The sequence below is a fragment of the Galeopterus variegatus genome, unplaced genomic scaffold, assembly GCF_000696425.1.
Source record: "Galeopterus variegatus unplaced genomic scaffold, G_variegatus-3.0.2 Scaffold3901, whole genome shotgun sequence".
NCBI classification, from domain to species: Eukaryota; Metazoa; Chordata; class Mammalia; order Dermoptera; family Cynocephalidae; genus Galeopterus; species Galeopterus variegatus.
The window spans coordinates 121,817-139,859 of NW_007730012.1; the positions used below are offsets into that span (position 1 = coordinate 121,817).

The window sequence follows — 18,043 nt, forward strand, 5'->3', positions numbered from 1 at the left end:
ATATACACATGTGTGTTTTAAGAATCAGATAATTTTTAATGGAGAATAATAATTTTCTTTCAATTGGATTTCTTAGTCAACTTACATTAATGTAATTACTGGCAGAACTTTCTTTAAGTTTATTATGTTTCTATCTGTTTTAATTTAGTCCCATCTTTTTTTCTTTTTTATCTCTCTTTGTTCTTCTTTCCCTTTGAGAAACAATAAATAGATATGAATATTGTCACTATTATTGTATTTTTCTTCAATATCCTTTTTATTATGCAGTCTCTCATTTAGTTTCAGAGGTTAATATAGATAATACAATATACATTCTTCACTTATTAAAGTCTATTTAAAATAGCATATTTATCACTTTAAAAAGTTAAGAAACTTATAGGACTTTAACTTCATTAGTTCCCTTCTTGCTCTTTGTGTTATTATTGTTATATATTTTACCTCCATATATGATTAGACTTTACATGGTGTTATTTTCTTTATTTCAAAGAGTAAATATTCTTTCATAATTATCTCAATATTTTTTGTCTTTCTAGTGATTTCATTCATTTCTTCAGTTCCATGCTTCCATCAGTAATTATTTTTCTATATCCTTAATAATATATTTATTTTAGTATTTCCTCTCCACTTTTGTTTACATAAATAAATATTTGAAGGATATTTTAATTGAACATAAAATTCTAAGTTGAAATTTTTTTTTAGCACTTCAGAAAAATTTCATTGTCTTCTGGCTTCCACACTTTATGTTTAAAAGTTGACCACCAGTCTGAAGGCTGCTCCGTTAAAGGTAATGTGCACAGTTTATAATCCAATGAACCCATTCGTATGTGTGCACTCTCTATAAAATATTCCCAGCCCCATAAGAGAATATGTATGTATCTGTGCATCTGTGGGTAAAGATGTTCATACAGTATTGTTTGTGGTGACAAAGGGACTAAAAAATCTTAGATATCTATAATCAAGAAATAGTCAAGAATTATGCTGGTTGTATGGGGATGGAAGTCTATGAAATAATCAGAAGCCAAAAGTGAAGTATAGATAACATAAATACATTTGTTAAAATTATTGAGTTAAAAGTAAGCAACATAATATTATAGTACAGTAAGATGGATATAAGTTTCTAAAATAAATATTCAGTAAATAACTTTATATTCACGTATCTAAGAATATATTCCAAACACATTATTTTTACTAGGTTTAATTTTCTGGATAATGTGTTCAGCTTTATATTAGTTTTTTATTTTTTCTTTTTGTAATCTGATGTCAACTAGACTTAAAGTTAAAGATGGGACATATAGGTGAATAACTCATGGGGAGGATGATATGGCATGCCAATGATTTTGATGTTTTGCAAAAAAATTAGTAGGGAGAAATCTCTTATCACACTCACTTGGCAAGGCTAGATAACAGTTCTTGAAAAGACTCCTGCCTAAAAAGACAGAAAGAAGCATTCTTTCCCTCCATCTCATTCCAGACGAGCATTCCTTTTACTTGTTATGAGATTTGGTGTCCTTAGAACGTGATAGCATCCTCATGACAAATTCTCCTTTGCTTGGTTTTTACCCCACAAACAACAGAGTTGATAGTGGGAGGCAGGGGCAGATAAATATTGGCCACAATTGTGTGGCAAGAAGGAGGGATTGTGTGGCCCCCAAAGTGGTGTGAAAGGAGGAAAAAGCTGGACTATAGGAGAAAACAATGGCACAGATGTGGGCAGTGCAGGTGCTGAAGGCCTTCTGCCGAGCATCTGCTGAGGAGAGGCTGACCACTGCCTGGATGGTCATGGTGTGGGAGACTGTGATGCACAGGACGTCAAAGTCTTTCATACGAATGTCAATGATTAAGCCATAGATAAAATTTACCTTGATATTTCTATGGGATAACTTGGCTACAAATATGTGGTCACAAAAGGTATAGAGAATTATATTGCTTCTACAAAAGGGAAGGCGTAGAGTAAGAAAAGCTACTGGAGTTATGATCAATACTGCTCTGAGAAAGGAGGAGAGCTTAGCTTTTGTAGTGATTGAATTGGTAAGGATTGCTGAGAATTGAAGAGAGTAGTATATGGCCACACAGCAGTCCAGAGCCATAAACATGAGCACCCCAGACTCCATCCCTGTGAAAGTATGGACAAGGAACATCTTGACTAGACATTCATCAGAGCTTATTTCCTTGAGGTGGAACCAGAATGTGTGGTGGGCTTTAGGGAATGTATTAGAGCATATAACAAGGTCAGTAAAGGAAAGTATATCCAAGAAGTAGGACATGGGCCTGTGCAGGGAGTCCTCATAGTGGATGAGGTAGAGGAGTCCACAGTTCCCTACCACAGCCACAACATACGTGGAGCAGAATGGGAAGGAAATCCAGACATGCATGTCCTCCAGTCCTGACATCCCATTAAGAATGAATGAAGCTGGTGTAAAGTCTGTCTGGTTTGGCATTCACTTGATCATGCCAGTATAATCATTAATCAGTTTATAGCATTCGTAGATCCTCTTAGATAGAGATAGAAGAAGAAACATTCTTGGTTATAGTCACCGTCATAGTTTCTTTTGCCTTTTTTCCCTAAGGTACACTTCAGTGGTAAAATAACCAATTTTTCTAACTTTCAGAGAATATTAGCATAAACATAGCTTAAAATGTATTGTTTGTGTGTATTATTTTTAAAATTCATTTATTTAGCAATATTTTCAACAAATATCTTTTGGTACCCAATACTTGCCTTGTTCTTTAATATACAAATGGTATCTCTTAATGAGACAAAGTTTGTTATTATTTTTCTGAAACCATTTTTGTTAAAACCTATTATTCAAATGTTAATAACTACACACATATTCCAGACAGAAAAATCATCATACAAAATTGTGAACTTTAAACAAATACTATTTTGGAGAACATAAGTATAGTGGTGTCTCTTGCACCAGGCAGCTGGAGATGGGGCTAGATATTAGGCACGCTCCAACAAGGTCATGACTCACCTTATCAATCTCTGAATAGAAGGATTCTTCTCAAGAAATAATCAGCCAGTGAGACATATTTTAGCTAACTGTTGCTCAGATATCATGTTGAAAAGTGCAGGAGTCAGAATGCTGCAAGAATTATTTAAATATATTCTAATGACAATGATTAGGAAAACATAAAAATAGCTTCTTAATAAAACCAGAATATAAACCCATAAATCACTGAAAAAGATAATCAGAATGTTTCCATCATACAGTGGAGAAAAGAAAGGGTCCCAAAAGAGATCAATAAAATAATAAGGTGACAAAAGGCAGATTAAAAATATTGGTTTGGATGATTAAAGTAAATTATTTAAACTCCCCTATAAGAGTAAACATAAATCTGTTCATTTTACTTAAAAATTAAATATGCAGTATAAAGGACCACATGATAAATAAAATAAAGCACAAAATAAAATAATGCACAATGGTCAGAGAAAATGAACTCAAATTTGGAGCAGATATTCTAATTTTAGATGAAGAAAAAATCAAAGCAAGAAAAAGCTGGGACAAATTTTTTTTTTTAATTTTAATTTTAGGTAAAAGTTGTGATGGGATGCAATTAATGTTTATTTTCAACCATGATAGTTCTACACCATTTTTGATAAGGTATCTCCACAACCAAAATCATGGGAAGCACAGAGATTTTTTTTCTTAATGTATTGATATACAGTAGATATATTAATATGAGGACTTTTCATATTGATGCTTGAATCTAATGAAAGCTCCAGTTTTCAATTTAGTATGTCTAAGTTTTAAGAGACTATTTCAGCTTTGCAATATAAAAGGCTTATTTCTTTGCATTGTAGAAAACTGTCAAAATATAGCTGTTTAAATTTAAAGGCTTTTTTTTTAATATAGCAAAAAGTGTAATCTTGAGGTTTTCTTAGTGTTTTAAATACACTTACAAATCTGTTTGCAACATTATACACTTCAAAGAACTTTTCCATACATTATTTACCAAAATACAAATTTAAAGTAGTTAAATATATAAATATATATATATATATATATCCCAATCAATTAAAATATTAGGAAGGAGGGTCGACCCCGTGGCTCACTCGGGAGGGTGCGGCGCTGGGAGCGCAGCGGTGCTCCCGCCGCGGGTTCGGATCCTATATGGGGATTGCCGGTGTGCTCACTGGCTGAGCACGGTGCAGGCGACACCAAGCCAAGGGTTGCGATCCCCTACAGGTAACGAAAAAAGAAAAAAAAAAAAATATATATATATATATATTAGGAAGACATAGTTAGTGATGATGTTTTAAAAGAACTTCTGGCAATTTTGTACTCACTGTTATTCTATCTCTTTAAAAAATATATTTAGTCTATAAACGTTTACCTTTTATGTTCATTTATCTGCCTCAGTTTGTACCTCCCTGTGTCCTTAAATGGTTACTTTTAATGGTTTGTAGTTTCATTTTTAATTTAATACTGTTTTGACAATTCTGGACAATATTCATTTCCATGTCTTAATGTTTTCCTTATGGTAATGAAGACTACCTAGTATGGAGACAAAGGTAATTTATTTTATATCTAAATTTGTATCCTTAACTCTACTGTAGTTTAACCACATGTTCATAAAACATAATTACCTAGAGAAATTAAAGGATTCATAAGGATCCCCTAAAATGTGAACAGATAATTCTCTATTGTATCTAAACTGATGGAGGTGTTTCCAAAATAAAAGATAAATACTTAATTAAAATGAATAAATATTCTATAAGTCCCCCTTTTTTTATAAGACTGACACTAGTCATTTAGAAATGGCTTTATTCTTACATTTAGTTTTCAGGTCCCATATAGGTTCAATACATTTGTCAAATGTACAGACAGTGATAGGAGATGAAACCAAAGTGTCACAGTATTTGCCACAAATATCATCTGCAGTTTTTAAAGAGTTTAAAATTTAATTTTTCAACAGTCTAATGTCTTTATATAGGAAAATTTATTGATATTCTACTGTGGATATCTGAACATTGGCTGGTTCTGAACATTGCCACACTCTCTCAACATTTATATAAAGTATATGTTTATATATAATCCATTGTCAGTCCTCATTTCTGAAAATTTATAGGCAGTGATTTTTCCCCCACTAGACCACTCTCCATTCTTTTGACACATGAAAATAGGTCCCTTCTGGTAGATATTGTGGTAGATATTCACAGAAAATATATATTGATATAAATAAGAATGTCCTGACAGATCCTAAATCAAGGTAAATCAGAGATTCATAAGGAAAGGGAAAAGGCAGGTAGTCAGCCAGTAAAACTGGAATATTATTCTTATGATCTAGAGTTGTTCTCTATATATTTCCCATTACTTCCTGACCTGGCAGTAGTTTATTCCTGACTTCCACTCTCCCAAAGCAAACATGTCTATATGGTTAGAAGAGTTGATATTATCTAATACCGGGATATAAAGCACAACTTGTTTTTCTTTATTTTCAAGTTTTATCTATTTTCCTATGATTTTTATTTTGGCAAAAATCTCCAAAACTGTTAAGTAATGCTTCTGCAATTGAGCATACTTTTAATCTTGGAGATAAGACAATCTATAGAATTTTACTTTTAGAAATAATGCTGTTTAACCATAGAAGTATTTCATGATATCAATTTACTCCTTAGTACTCTGGTCACAATCCATGGGAAGTGAATAATAGATGGTTTGTTACAGGAGTTTTGAGACTAATAAACCTGAATTCAAATCTCAGTTCTACCACTTATCATAAACAACTACTTATACTGCATGATCTTCAATTTCTTAATTTGTAAAATAAAGATAATAATACCTTTCTCAAATAATTCTTATGAGAACCTTAAATGCTGTAACATGGTACACATCAAGTACAGAACCAAACAATTCTGGTGCTCAATTAAGGCTATTGTTACACATTAAAAGTTTTCCCAAATGGCTTTTGTAAACATATTTGTCTAATTATTAAAATTTAAACCATACAGTATGGCTCTTCTTTATTTGACATGTGTAGTATGTTTTCCACATTTCTTTTCTCCTCTCAAGCCTTTTTGTTATTATTGGCTTATTGACAAAAATCAGTATCTTCCTTCTTGTGTTTTAATAAATCTTCACATTTATTTTGTAGGCATATTTTTGTTTTATTAAACTAATGATAATTTTCCATTTGTGTCTCACAATGTGTTTTTCATTTTTATGCATACAATTTAATTTAATTTTTACTGGAAATTGTCTCAATTAAAATTTCCCTATTCCTGAGTACTGTGTAAGCAAAACACTTGTCTGTAAGGGAAATTTAAAGAGGCACTTGTTAGGTTTGCAAATTGGGGAAGACTACCTCTTAAGAGGAGGGGGAGATCTGTCCACTTGAAGTTAAAAAACAAGCGGCTTTTATAGTAAAAGTACAGGAAAGTACAAGCAGTAAACCAGATTCCAAATATTGTTTTAAAACGTAAGAGATAAGTAATTGCATTTAGTTTGCAGGACAATTTTGACCTTTTCTTCTTTGCTAGTATATATTGTAAAGATTACACATTTTAACAGTATCACATATGCTTTGAAACGGAGAATATCCAAGGTTTTTTAGCTCAACTTTTTTTTCACAGTTTCTATTATTCTCTAGTCTTTGATTATTGAATTATTTGGAAGCATGTGCATTTTTAAAATTCCCTGATACATATTGTTTAAAGGGAAAGAAGTACTATTTTTCTTCCTTCTAAAACAATCACTTTGTATTGTTTTCTAAAGAACCAACATAAGTTATTGATTCATCCCTGCACCAATCACTATAATCAGTAGAGTGAGCTGTTTTATTTTTCCCCCACCCACTGGGCTACGTACCACCTTTGGAGTTAAATACCTAGTACTACCAAACCAAGGAAAAGTAGGGAGGAAATGATTCTAAGTAGTGTAAAACAAACAGAAAGTTATCGATTACCTAATCTTACAGGAAACAGATTCTAAATCCTAATATAATTCAAGATCTTCTTCCAGTCAGGTTGAGTTCAATGTGATATCATCAGAAGCAAGCGATGGTGACAATGGAAAGGAATTAGTCAAACATTTTATAGGGCATGATTTAAAGAAAAAATAAAAAGGCAAGAGAAGTTCCCTCATGCAAATGTAGCCTTTTCTACACTTATAACTAAGTCCTGTCTCCTGCAGGAAACCGTCTACCCTAATACTGTTCTAGGCTTTCAGCTCTTCCTTTCATAGCCCTCATACACTTTGGAGAAGTAGATCATGGTCAATAAAACATGCTGTAAGGTATTCCAATTAGACATGGTTACTGGTGACTTTGATAACAGAAGTTTCACTGCAAGCTTCAATTTCTAATTGAAACCAGATTGTAATGTAGGAAAGAAATAGGAATCAAGAACACAGAAATAACTACTTCCAAAAATATTTTTCATAAACTTGCATAAAAAAGAAAGCTCGCTAAGGTCAAGGGAAGTTTTGTTATTGTGTAAAAGTGCCAGCAAATTCAAACAGGTTCTGATCCCAAGAAATAAAAGAAGTGACTGACGGTCTGAGTTCCCAGGAGCATATTTTGGGAAGCATCTTATAGCAGAAAAAGGAATTGACTAATAAACAAATATAACAAGAAAGTAGGAAATAATAACTATAAATGTCATAAACTTATTTGAGATTTCAAATTTGAGATAGTTTACTTGTATTCATTTCATTTTTCTTTATGGAATAGAAATTAATATAATATCCCAAGCATTAGAGGCAGGAGTTGTATAAGGGGGTTGAGCATGAAAAAAACTTACTATTGAAAACCATGCAACAGTTAAAACATACACATGTAGCAATACTATCCCAGTTACAACTTAAAAAAAAAATTATGAACAAGTAGTGCTTTCAAAATGCATGTCTGTATACTTTCTTCAGAAGTGCTCTACTCTTTGAACCTATGATAGAATGCGGCATTGTTCAAGTTGGGATTGTAGGATTTTGTGCTAGCAAGATGTTCAAGTTGAAGAAAAAAGTAGTAATTCAATTGAGGAACTGCAATGTTAAAATTGTATATAATTCTTTAAAAAAATTAAGAATATCTCAATTTGAAGATCAGAATAAAAAATTAAAACGCCTGCCAGCCCATGTACTGGCATTCTTCCTATAGAATAGTCTTTCCTTTGAAAAGTAGACAGTGTTCCCCATACTTTATTAATGCTATTGTTTGCAAACTGTTCACATCCACTTATCTGAAGAATCACAATCAAAACATTTATACTCCTGAGACTGGGAGCTTTCAAAAACTGGACCTTGGTTTTCTACCCTCAGAATGAATGCTTTCCAAGGACGGGAGGGTCTGTAAATGTCCAAAAGGGGGTTTTGCGTCCCCTCCACCTAACAGGGTAGAATGGCATACTGAGAGGATGACAAGCAGAAAATATGTATCATCAATAAATTTAAAATTAAAAGTGTTCATTTGTTAAAGGAATGTGTTAGATGAATTGAAGCTATTTTTTCTTGGAGAGTAGAAGGCTCAATATGTCCTGTAACTGGTTTCCAAACCCAGTTTCACAGGTACAATTAGTAATGTTTTACTACATGGGTTAACTAGGATAGAGCTTAACCCTCTTTCCTTTTATACATAAGTAGATTAATTGACAAATATTAAATGAATAATACCTAATCCTTCGCATTCTGATTGGTTTGGCTAAGTGACCGTCCTTTAAAAGTTCAGGAGATGAGTAAATGACTTCTGGAAGTTCCTCCCAGTTACATGATTGTGTGATAATATTTGGAAATTGCTTGTCAGGGGGTGATATCCAAGGCCATATGAACTTAGGTTGGCTTCCTAGAAGCTGAAGTCAGGAATATATCCGTGGGATCAATAGCCCAAGTTTAGAAATAAAGAGTTATTCCTGACCTCACCTGTACTCTCATCCATAGAAGTCCTACTATTTTGTACTAAAGCATTTTAGGTTTCAAGCTCTTGTTCTGCCACTAAGTTAATATTGTGGACGTTAGTGGATCACTTTCTTTTCCTGCCACTAAGTTAATATTGTGGATGTTAGTGGATCACTTCTCTCTTCCCGTCTTGAAGTTTTGATGAAAAGATACAGGATTTATGCAAAAGCGTAATAAATCCTTTGCAACTCTAATTTCTTTAACTATGGCTTTATTGTCCTGTCTTCTGATCCTTGCAGATGCTGAGACAGCAGCTACACACACACACACACACACACACACAAAAAAAAAAAAAACGGGGGGTGGGGTGGGGTGGGGAAGAAGATATAACAACGATACTTCCATGAAGTTGTTACAACAAGCAAACGGAAAGGACATTCTTGGGGGGGAGGGGAGAGAGGGAGGAGGGAGGGAGGTGTCGGTGACGGGCCATAATAATCATATACAGTGTATATTGACAAAATAAAAAAAAAAAATAAATAAAGTAAGAAACTAGAAATCCATCCCTGGAATATTGGGAGAGGACCAGGAAGTGAGGAGAGACCCTATGGCTATGCAGAGAGTCTTCTAAACCAGAACAGGACAGAAACTCTCTGGGGAACAGTCAGTTGTTTTCAATGTCTGGGCATTACCTAGGATGAATAATCTTCCTATGTTTATGCTTCCCTGAATGCAAAGAAGAATGCTGAACCTCCTCGCCTCTTTCTGTGATTTAACATTCTTGGAAATGGACTAGAAGTTTCTGCAGAGGACATTATCCCCTTATTTAAAACCTCTTTTCAGTCTCAAACACTGAGGATTTCTAAATCTTGAAAAGTTTATTTTATTTTGTACTAAGCCCCTTGTATACTCCAGAGTCACTCTGACATCTTGATTCCAGCTCCCTTTCCCCTTTGAAACACCCTGACAACCCTTTCACGTATCTCCTTGGTCTTAACTCCATATACCACAGGGTTAAGAGCAGGTGGGAAGAGCAGATAGACATTAGCCAGAAGAATGTGAATATGAAGTGGGACGTGGTGGCCAAAGCGGTGTGTAAAAAAGGAGAAGAGGGCTGGTGTGTAAGAGATGAGGATGACACATACATGGGAACCACAGGTCCCTAAAGCCTTGGACCGAGCTTCACGGGATGAGATGCGAAGGACAGCTTGTGCAATGAAGGCATAGGAGACACCAATGCAGAACAAGTCAACCCCAATGACCAGCAGTGCAGCTGTCAGCCCATACACACGGTTAGGCCTGGTGTCTCCACAGGCCAGCTTCACCACAGCCATGTGCTCGCAGTATGTGTGTGGGATCACGTGGCTTTGGCAGAATCTCAGACGCCCAATGAGGAAGGGACATGGGAGCATGAGCAGGGAGCCTCGTACCATAGCTACCACCCCAATGCGGGTAATGATGGTGTCAGTGAGGATAGTGGCATAGCGGAGTGGGTGGCAGATGGCCACATAGCGATCAAAGGCCATGGCCAGCAGCACAGTGGACTCCATCATGCAGAAGGCATGGATGAAAAACATCTGTGCCAGGCAGGCGGGGGCAGAGATGTGCCCAGCTCCACACCAGAGGATGGCCAGTAGCTTGGGAACTGTGGAGAGGGAGGCAGCCAAGTCGATGGTTGACAGCATGCACAGGAAAAGATATACAGGCTTGTGCAGGACTGGTTCAGTGGCAACAACCACCAGGATGACTATGTTGCCCACAGCTGTCGCTGTGCCCAGGCAGCACACAGGGAGTGAGAGCCACAGGTGAAATTGTTCTAGACCTGGGATGCCCAGGAGGAAGAACATAGCAGGGTCCAGGTTCGTGAAATTAGGAGATTCCATGGTCTGACCAAGAGTGCTGATCATCTTCTCAGGTCAGAAACCTGCACATAGTATCACATTACCTGGAAAGACAACACAGGACAGGGATATGAATGAAACTAGAGTAACACTTACTGGCTGTGTAACGTTTGGCAAGCTTCATCCTCCATAAAATGGTAATAATGATAGTACTTATCTCCTAGAGCTAACAGAATCATATGGGTTAATATCTGTAAAGGGCTTTGAATAGTACCTGACATATAATTCTTTGTGAATAAATTAAATGAATGTGAGAAAGTTCTCAAGTAAGTATTTAAATAAACTAGAATTGTCTCCTAGCAAAGGCCTATTGTCCTCAAAGAAAGGGATGTGCCCATTCATTCTTCCCAGAAACACACCCTAATTCTCACAAACATACTCTTTTATGGACTGTGAGAAGAGATTAAGTGAGACCATCAGTCTAGAACACAGCTGCGAAAACAGTTCACTGGGTAAAGTTGAGCATCATTTTTCTCGTTCCTTATATTGGAAAAGGTTCTGATTTGGGACCCAGTGCTTAGTACTTATTTTTTTACCTTTACATTGCCCTATTAGCTTTCACTCTTTCCACTAATCAACAGATATTTTCCAATACACCAACTCAATCTTCATCTGAAAGCTCATAAGATGCTTCATTTACCTTTACATAACCAGTTTTCTTTCCACAAGATGTTGTAATTAACCCTTTCTGGACTTCACTCTATATCTGAAACAGAAAATTCCAACATTTTCCAGCCCACTTCAGGGTAAGTCCTTTATTTATTTTCTATATACAGTACTTGGCTATTTCACAAAAAGGGTATAGTCAAATTCTTCTCAGTATTATCCTTCCACAAATGGCAAGAAGTGATTTTGTAAGATAACCTTGACTTGTACCTGGGCAGTGATGACTTATCTCTCTTTGTGGAAATATCTTATACTATTCTCTCACTTACCCCATCATTCCCATACCTTTAGCCCCTAAGGGGACAAAATCCACAGCAAGAAATACTTAAACTAAAAGGAATCATGCAGAATATGTAAAAGGAAGAAAAAGAGGAGTAATTATCAGGATAAAAGCTAATAAATCATTTTAGCTAGAAGTTTTCAAAATGGGAATGAGAACTTCATTACCCAGAAGTTCATATCAATGTATCCAACCACAAATGTGCACCCCTTATTTATATGGGATATGTATATATGAATCCCTATTCTAGAAGATGGAGATACTGTAAATATCAGTACAAAAGGGCCAGGAGATTTAGAAAGTTAGAAAAGTTAGTCACCAAAGGAAAATCAACTCTTTACCACAACTCTTTCTCACTCTGGGTGTGTGCATGTTAGGTAGAAGGAGAGGTAAACCCTTCTGTTTCTTAATGGACCAGCTATTCTGTATGCATAGTCACTGAAAATATAAATTCAGAGGCAAGTCTTTTCCGATTTTTACTGCACAGAAATTCCTTCCTTACAAAATGAGTGGGCTTAAGAGACTAAATAACACCAGAAAACCTAAATATGTTGATAAACAAGATCAACTATTTTGTTATTGTTGTTCTCACAGACACAGGGACTAACAGAAGGGAAGAAGCTTGGTGACAATGCTATTCTGATAACAGCTCAGAGCCAATAAATGACATAACATCCAGGGAAGAGAGGGAATAAATGTGGCTTTTAACAAAGGTGTGTATGAAGTATCTTGGACACACTGCCCTGTGAGCTTAAGCCTGGGAGGACAGAGACTACAAAGGTCTCCTTCCCTAAGGAGAGAAACATCAAGATCAAAGATCAGATTTGGCCAAATATGTGACCATTACTGAAGTGATTTGCACTCTCTGAATCTTCACCTAATACTCAGGCTAGAGTGCATGCCAGATCTCATACTTGCCTTCATGCATTCTTTGAAGATGCAAGATAATTCAGAGCCATAGGATTTAGAGGTTTCTAAAGCATCAAGGTAAAAAAAATAAAAAGTGTAGGTATTATAACCTATAAAACTGGGAACATTTTTTTTTTTTTTTAATTTACCTCTTACTGGCAGTGTTGCCTTGAATGAGTCAATTTTCCTCTAGGAACTTTCAGTTTTCTGATCTGTAAAATGGGAATAATAATTTGCAAAATTGTAAGAATTTAAAGAAAAGTATCTACTGCAGTTTGTAGTACAAAAAAAGTGCTCAACAAATGTCATTTACTACTACCATTATCATCATTTTTTTTTTTTTTTTGTCCTTTTTTGTGACTGGTAAGGGGATTGCAACCCTTGGCTTGGTGTCGCCCACACCGTGCTCAGCCAGTGAGCGCACCGGCCAGCCTCATATAGGATCTGAACCCGCGGCGGGAGCGTCGCTGCGCTCCCAGCGCTGCACTCTCCCGAGTGCGCCATGGGCTCGGCCCTGAATCCAGTTTTAGCTTAAATATTTATATAATGAGTGAGTAGTTTACACTTAGTGTTGTTTGTTTCGTTGTAAGGATAACCACATGTTCTTTATAAAATTTTTTTGTATGCCCTTCAGTAACATACAAAACGACAATCATTCAGAAAACTGCTTCCCTGACTGCTCTCAGCCAAACTAGAATTCCTCAGCTATGGTTTTTTGATCCAGGTTTGTTCACTGCACTAATGTGAGTCTCCACTCAATAGAGCTGCTCAACATAGACAGTGGACCTGGAGTCAGAATGCAGACACAGAGAGGCCCCATTCACAGTACCACCCCAGGCACCTAGTTCGTGTCAGGCATGCTACAGTTTTCACTCTTCTCATGAATTCACTCACCCATAACCAGGAGACTTAACTTGATGATCCTTCTCTGAGGTCCTTCTTGCTCTTTTCATTTCTGGTACTATGCCTTATGACTTTTTTCCCCATAGAAGCTGAATTGAGCACAGATTACCACAAATTACTTGATTAGATTGTCTCCTGATCTGATTAATGTAAGTGAACATTACTTGCAGCACCTGTGGTCTTTTCTTTCTACGGAACACCAATATTTATACACACCGATCTTTCAAAGGTCCATAAACTCTCATTCACTCACTCACTTCCATCCCTCTTCCACACAACTCACAGGTCCGTAGTCTCATACCATTTCTTGTACAAAATATTTTGTGATATTGATAAACTTTTGTGACCATTCTCACTCACTCATCAGATTGAATTTGTCCCTCTGACTCATCTCTAATCCGATTCTTACTGTGACATTAAAGCCAGTACCTTCAGAAAGAAAAAAGCTCTAACATCACAATTGGAGGAAGGACTGGGGATGGAGTAAACTTTCCATGCCCTGAAACTGCACCACAAAGCGAAGGCTGTTAGCATGTCTGCACGAGAACGCAGCTAAACTTGGGCTGCCTCTGCCCATTGGGAGAATACCAGGGCAAAAATAGGTCAAAGTATTCATCAAGGTTCTGCAATTCCCTCTGTCCAATTTCTTAATTTTTACAGTGTCTGTCTGTCTCACTAGATATACAAATCCATCTCAAGTGCTTAGTGAGGAATTATTTCTTGTTAACAACTTCAGGAATATCACAGTAAATGCCTTAAACTTTCTTCACAATTCCTTCCATTTTGCTGATCTACTAATCATTTGCTTCTTCCTCTGCTGGCAGCTTCTCACTGTGCTCCCCTTTCCAACCCTCAGCCTAATGGTAAACTAAGATTCCTGTTTTAGGAGGCTTGCTAAATAAAACTCCAAATCAAAGTACACAGAAGTGTTATTCAGCAAAATTTCCTTTTCTGGTCTTTAAATACCATTCTTCCTGCTTATAAGCAAACTTCTCACAACCAGTTGCATGTACAGACTTCTCTTTTAAAGGCTACTAAATGCCTTTTCCCGAGTCTTTTCCTATCCCAAACTCACATGACTTCAGGAGAGCAGAAATGAGAAGGCACAACATTGTAGAAACATCCTCAGAAGATTGCAAGAGCATTCCTAGTCCCTGCCCACTCTCAACTATCTGAATACTCTGCCAAGAGGTTGTTATACTGATGCAACCTATCCCACGGTCCCTCTGAGAGTTTGGTGGGTTGCACTGTGCTAAGGCTAGAGCCATCTAGGGAGCTTCTGTGTTCCCTAGGAAATTGAACATCCAAGCTCTTCTCTTCTGGTTGACCAGATTGGAATATATAAGAGGCAGGGAAAGCATATTTTTAGTCTACTCCCTTGGAACTCTTCTGTTTTTGCTTTGCTTTGGTTTTAATCCTCCACATCTCAGTACTGGCACTATTTACCTAAGGGCATCTAACATTTTAGAGCCACTGAGCCTACAAGTACTGTGGTTATCTGACCTAGGTCCCTCTCTGTGTCCAATGCATCTCTATTCACTAGAATCTCAGGGCATCCTTCCCCTCTCACTGTAATCTTTGATTATTTCTGGCCCATTCTGCTATGTTTACTTCTTTCTGAGACTCTCTGATATTATAGAGAATGTACTGCACATGTTCCCAGACTGGCCACTGTTATACAATTACAGTGTGACTAGTTTTGTAAGATGCCTGGCCACGTTTTTATATTTCCTGTGCCAGATGTAGCAAGATGGTTAATGGAACTCAATAGGAAATTGTACCTATATGTGAAATCTAGACTTGTTGAAGGCATTTTTCTTTTCTTTCTTTTTTTATTATTATTTTTGACAATTTATTTATTGGAAGATAATTGACTATATATGTTTTTGGGTTACAGAATCAAATATCAATGCATATGTGCAATATGGGTTGATCGAATCAGGATAGTTTGTATGCTCATGTTTACAGAACATAATCAATCTTTGTGACCCTTAAATAGTTTCTTGCCAACTCCCTTCCCCATTCCCCTTTCCCACCTCTAATAACCACAGTTAATAAGTCATCTTAAGAACATACAACAGAGTGGGTTTGCAGCAAATTTCCTTTCCCAGATCCCTACACGGAAAATTTTTATCTGTCTAGAGCTCAAATTGCCTCCAAGATGCCTTCAAGCCACCCTACTCCTATTAATTAAAAGAGAAATAAAAATAAAACAAGAAAGAAATAAACTTTTGTAATTGATTTGTTTATCCTCCAAAACAAGTCTACCTGTCAGCAAGTTCTGGGAAAAGTCCTAGATGGTGCCTTCTATCGAGGATATAACAGTTCTGTGGTGTGTCAGGTTGGGCAGGTTAAACTACGCCCCAGAATTTACTTTCTATTGTGTTTTTGAATAAGTCAGCTGTTAGAAATAATGTCTCATGAGAGTTATAAGATGGAAGGGAAGTAGCACCTGGTATATGGTATACACACAACTCCTGGATATTCAAACACTAATAGTAGAGGCTGCTGGAAAGGGATTTGACAAATGTACTAGAAAACCGTAATCAGCTGACTTTGTCAGGAAAATTATTTTGAGTGGGCATGACTTAATCAGTTGGAAGTCCTTAAAAGGTGGCTTAGGCTTTCCTTAAGAAAAGGGAGACCTGGATGTGTAGAAGCCAGCTCCATCCCATGCCTTGGGAGGTTCCAGCCTGCTTGTGATCTTCACTTCCCCACTGCCTGCTCTGTGGATTTCGGACTTACCTAGTCAGCCCTCACAAGTGTGCAAACTTGGAATGTGCATGTTTGCGTATATATATTGCATATCCTACTGGATTTTTAAAAATCTTTTTTAAAAAACATTTTTCATGAAGGTCACTGACTTTATTAATCTAAAAAGTTTTACAAAGATAGTGATTGTTCTGCCAAAAAAGGAGCCAAATGGCACCAAACAGACCAGAGGTGTGGTTGGGGGTGAAGGAAGGGCCAAGAATCCACTCCAGAAAGCTGGTATTTGTCACCATGAAATGGCAGGATAAGGAGAAGGAAGGGAGACACATGCAAGAGTGAGAATTCCAAAAAAGTTGAAATGGCAAGGAGAGAGAATTCCCAAAAGACCCTGGAGAACATACGAGGTGAGTACAATAGCAGCAATCTTTTCCTTTGTAGAGGACAGGGGAAGAGTCCCCCTCAACTTAAAACTCCAGAGACTCAATGCTGGGGCGTGGGATTGACAGCACCCCAGAGAGCATCACAAGAAGGCATCAGGCAACTCTTGGAGGCACCCAAAGCTGTCCCAGGACTGCTTGGCATTAGTGCCACATGTATCCTTCAGCCACTCCCAGAAGAGGTCTTCATCTTTCTTTAGCACCGGAAACAGGCTAAGGACTACATAGGCGTTGTCAAAGCTCCTTTCCTCCAGCTTCTTGCCCAGGACTTCACCAATCCTGGCCAGGCTCCCCACTGGCTTTTTCCCCATGGGCTCTGCCACTAAGTCTCAGTGCTTTTGGGAGGATGTCATCGTGATCAGGCTCAACTGGCGGCTCTGGGAACCTTAACTAATACAGAAACCAATGTATTTTCTTTATTTTATGGTATCATTGATGTTGTCTGCAAGAAATTTGGGGTGTTTGGAAGAAGGAAAAGGACACATAAAATGAATATTATAAGTGAAAAACAGGACACAAATCAGGCACAGCAAATAAAAAAGTATTATATGATATTATAATAAGAACCTAATGAAAATAGTTATGAAATCTTAAACCAACTATATACTTCTCAAGACAATATAATGACAAACAAGTAATGTGAGATATTGGTGAATCAAAAAATTAACTTAACATTGAAAAACCAAATAACCTGATTATAAAATGCGCAAAGGAACTGAATAGGCATTTCTCAAAGGAAGATATACAAATGGCCAATGGACACATGAAAAAATGCTCAGCATCACTCAGCATCCAGGAATGCAAATCAAAACCACACTGAGATAACATCTCATCCCAGTTAGACTAGGTATTATCAAAAAGACAGAATAACAAATGCTGGAGAGGATGGAGAGGAAGAGGAATCCTCTTTCACTGTTGGTGGGACTGTAAACTAGTCCAGCCATTATGGAAAATGGGGTGTTGGTTACTCAAACAAATAGAACTGGCATATGATCCAGCAATTTCAGTGCTGGGCATATACCCAAAGGAATGGAAATCATCATGTCATATTTATGACAGCTCTATTTACAATAGCCAACAGCAGGAACCAACCTATGTGTCCATCATTAGATGACTGGATAAGGAAAATGTGCTATATTTAAACAATGGAATACTACTCTGCCATGAAAAAAGAATGAAATACTGCCATTCACAGCAATACGGATGAACTTAGAGAAAATAAGTGGAACAAGCCAGGCACAGAAAGAGCAGTACTGTGTGTCCTCATTTATAAGTGGGACCTAAAAAATTAAGTAAATAAACAAATAAATCAAAAAGGAAAGATACAGCAATCACAATAATATGTTGAATTTTCAAAAGAATAGAGCAGAACTGAAGTTACCAGAGGTGGGAAAGGGGGAGGGA

The 18,043-nt window shown here is 36.8% G+C and overlaps 1 protein-coding gene and 2 pseudogenes across 1 annotated transcript; all 3 read right to left on the bottom strand.

Moving 5' to 3' along the window:
* Nucleotides 1–1,484: 1,484 nt before the first annotated feature.
* On the bottom strand, nucleotides 1,485–2,450 carry LOC103601844 (annotated as a pseudogene).
* A 7,298-nt stretch (nucleotides 2,451–9,748) lies between these two features.
* On the bottom strand, nucleotides 9,749–10,738 carry LOC103601835 (putative olfactory receptor 52P1). The gene has a single exon (XM_008586246.1). The coding sequence runs from the start codon at nucleotides 10,736–10,738 to the stop codon at nucleotides 9,749–9,751; it is 990 nt and encodes a 329-aa protein (XP_008584468.1).
* Nucleotides 10,739–16,722: 5,984 nt separating this feature from the next.
* LOC103601836 lies at nucleotides 16,723–16,992 on the bottom strand (annotated as a pseudogene).
* Between the last annotated feature and the right edge of the window lie 1,051 nt (nucleotides 16,993–18,043).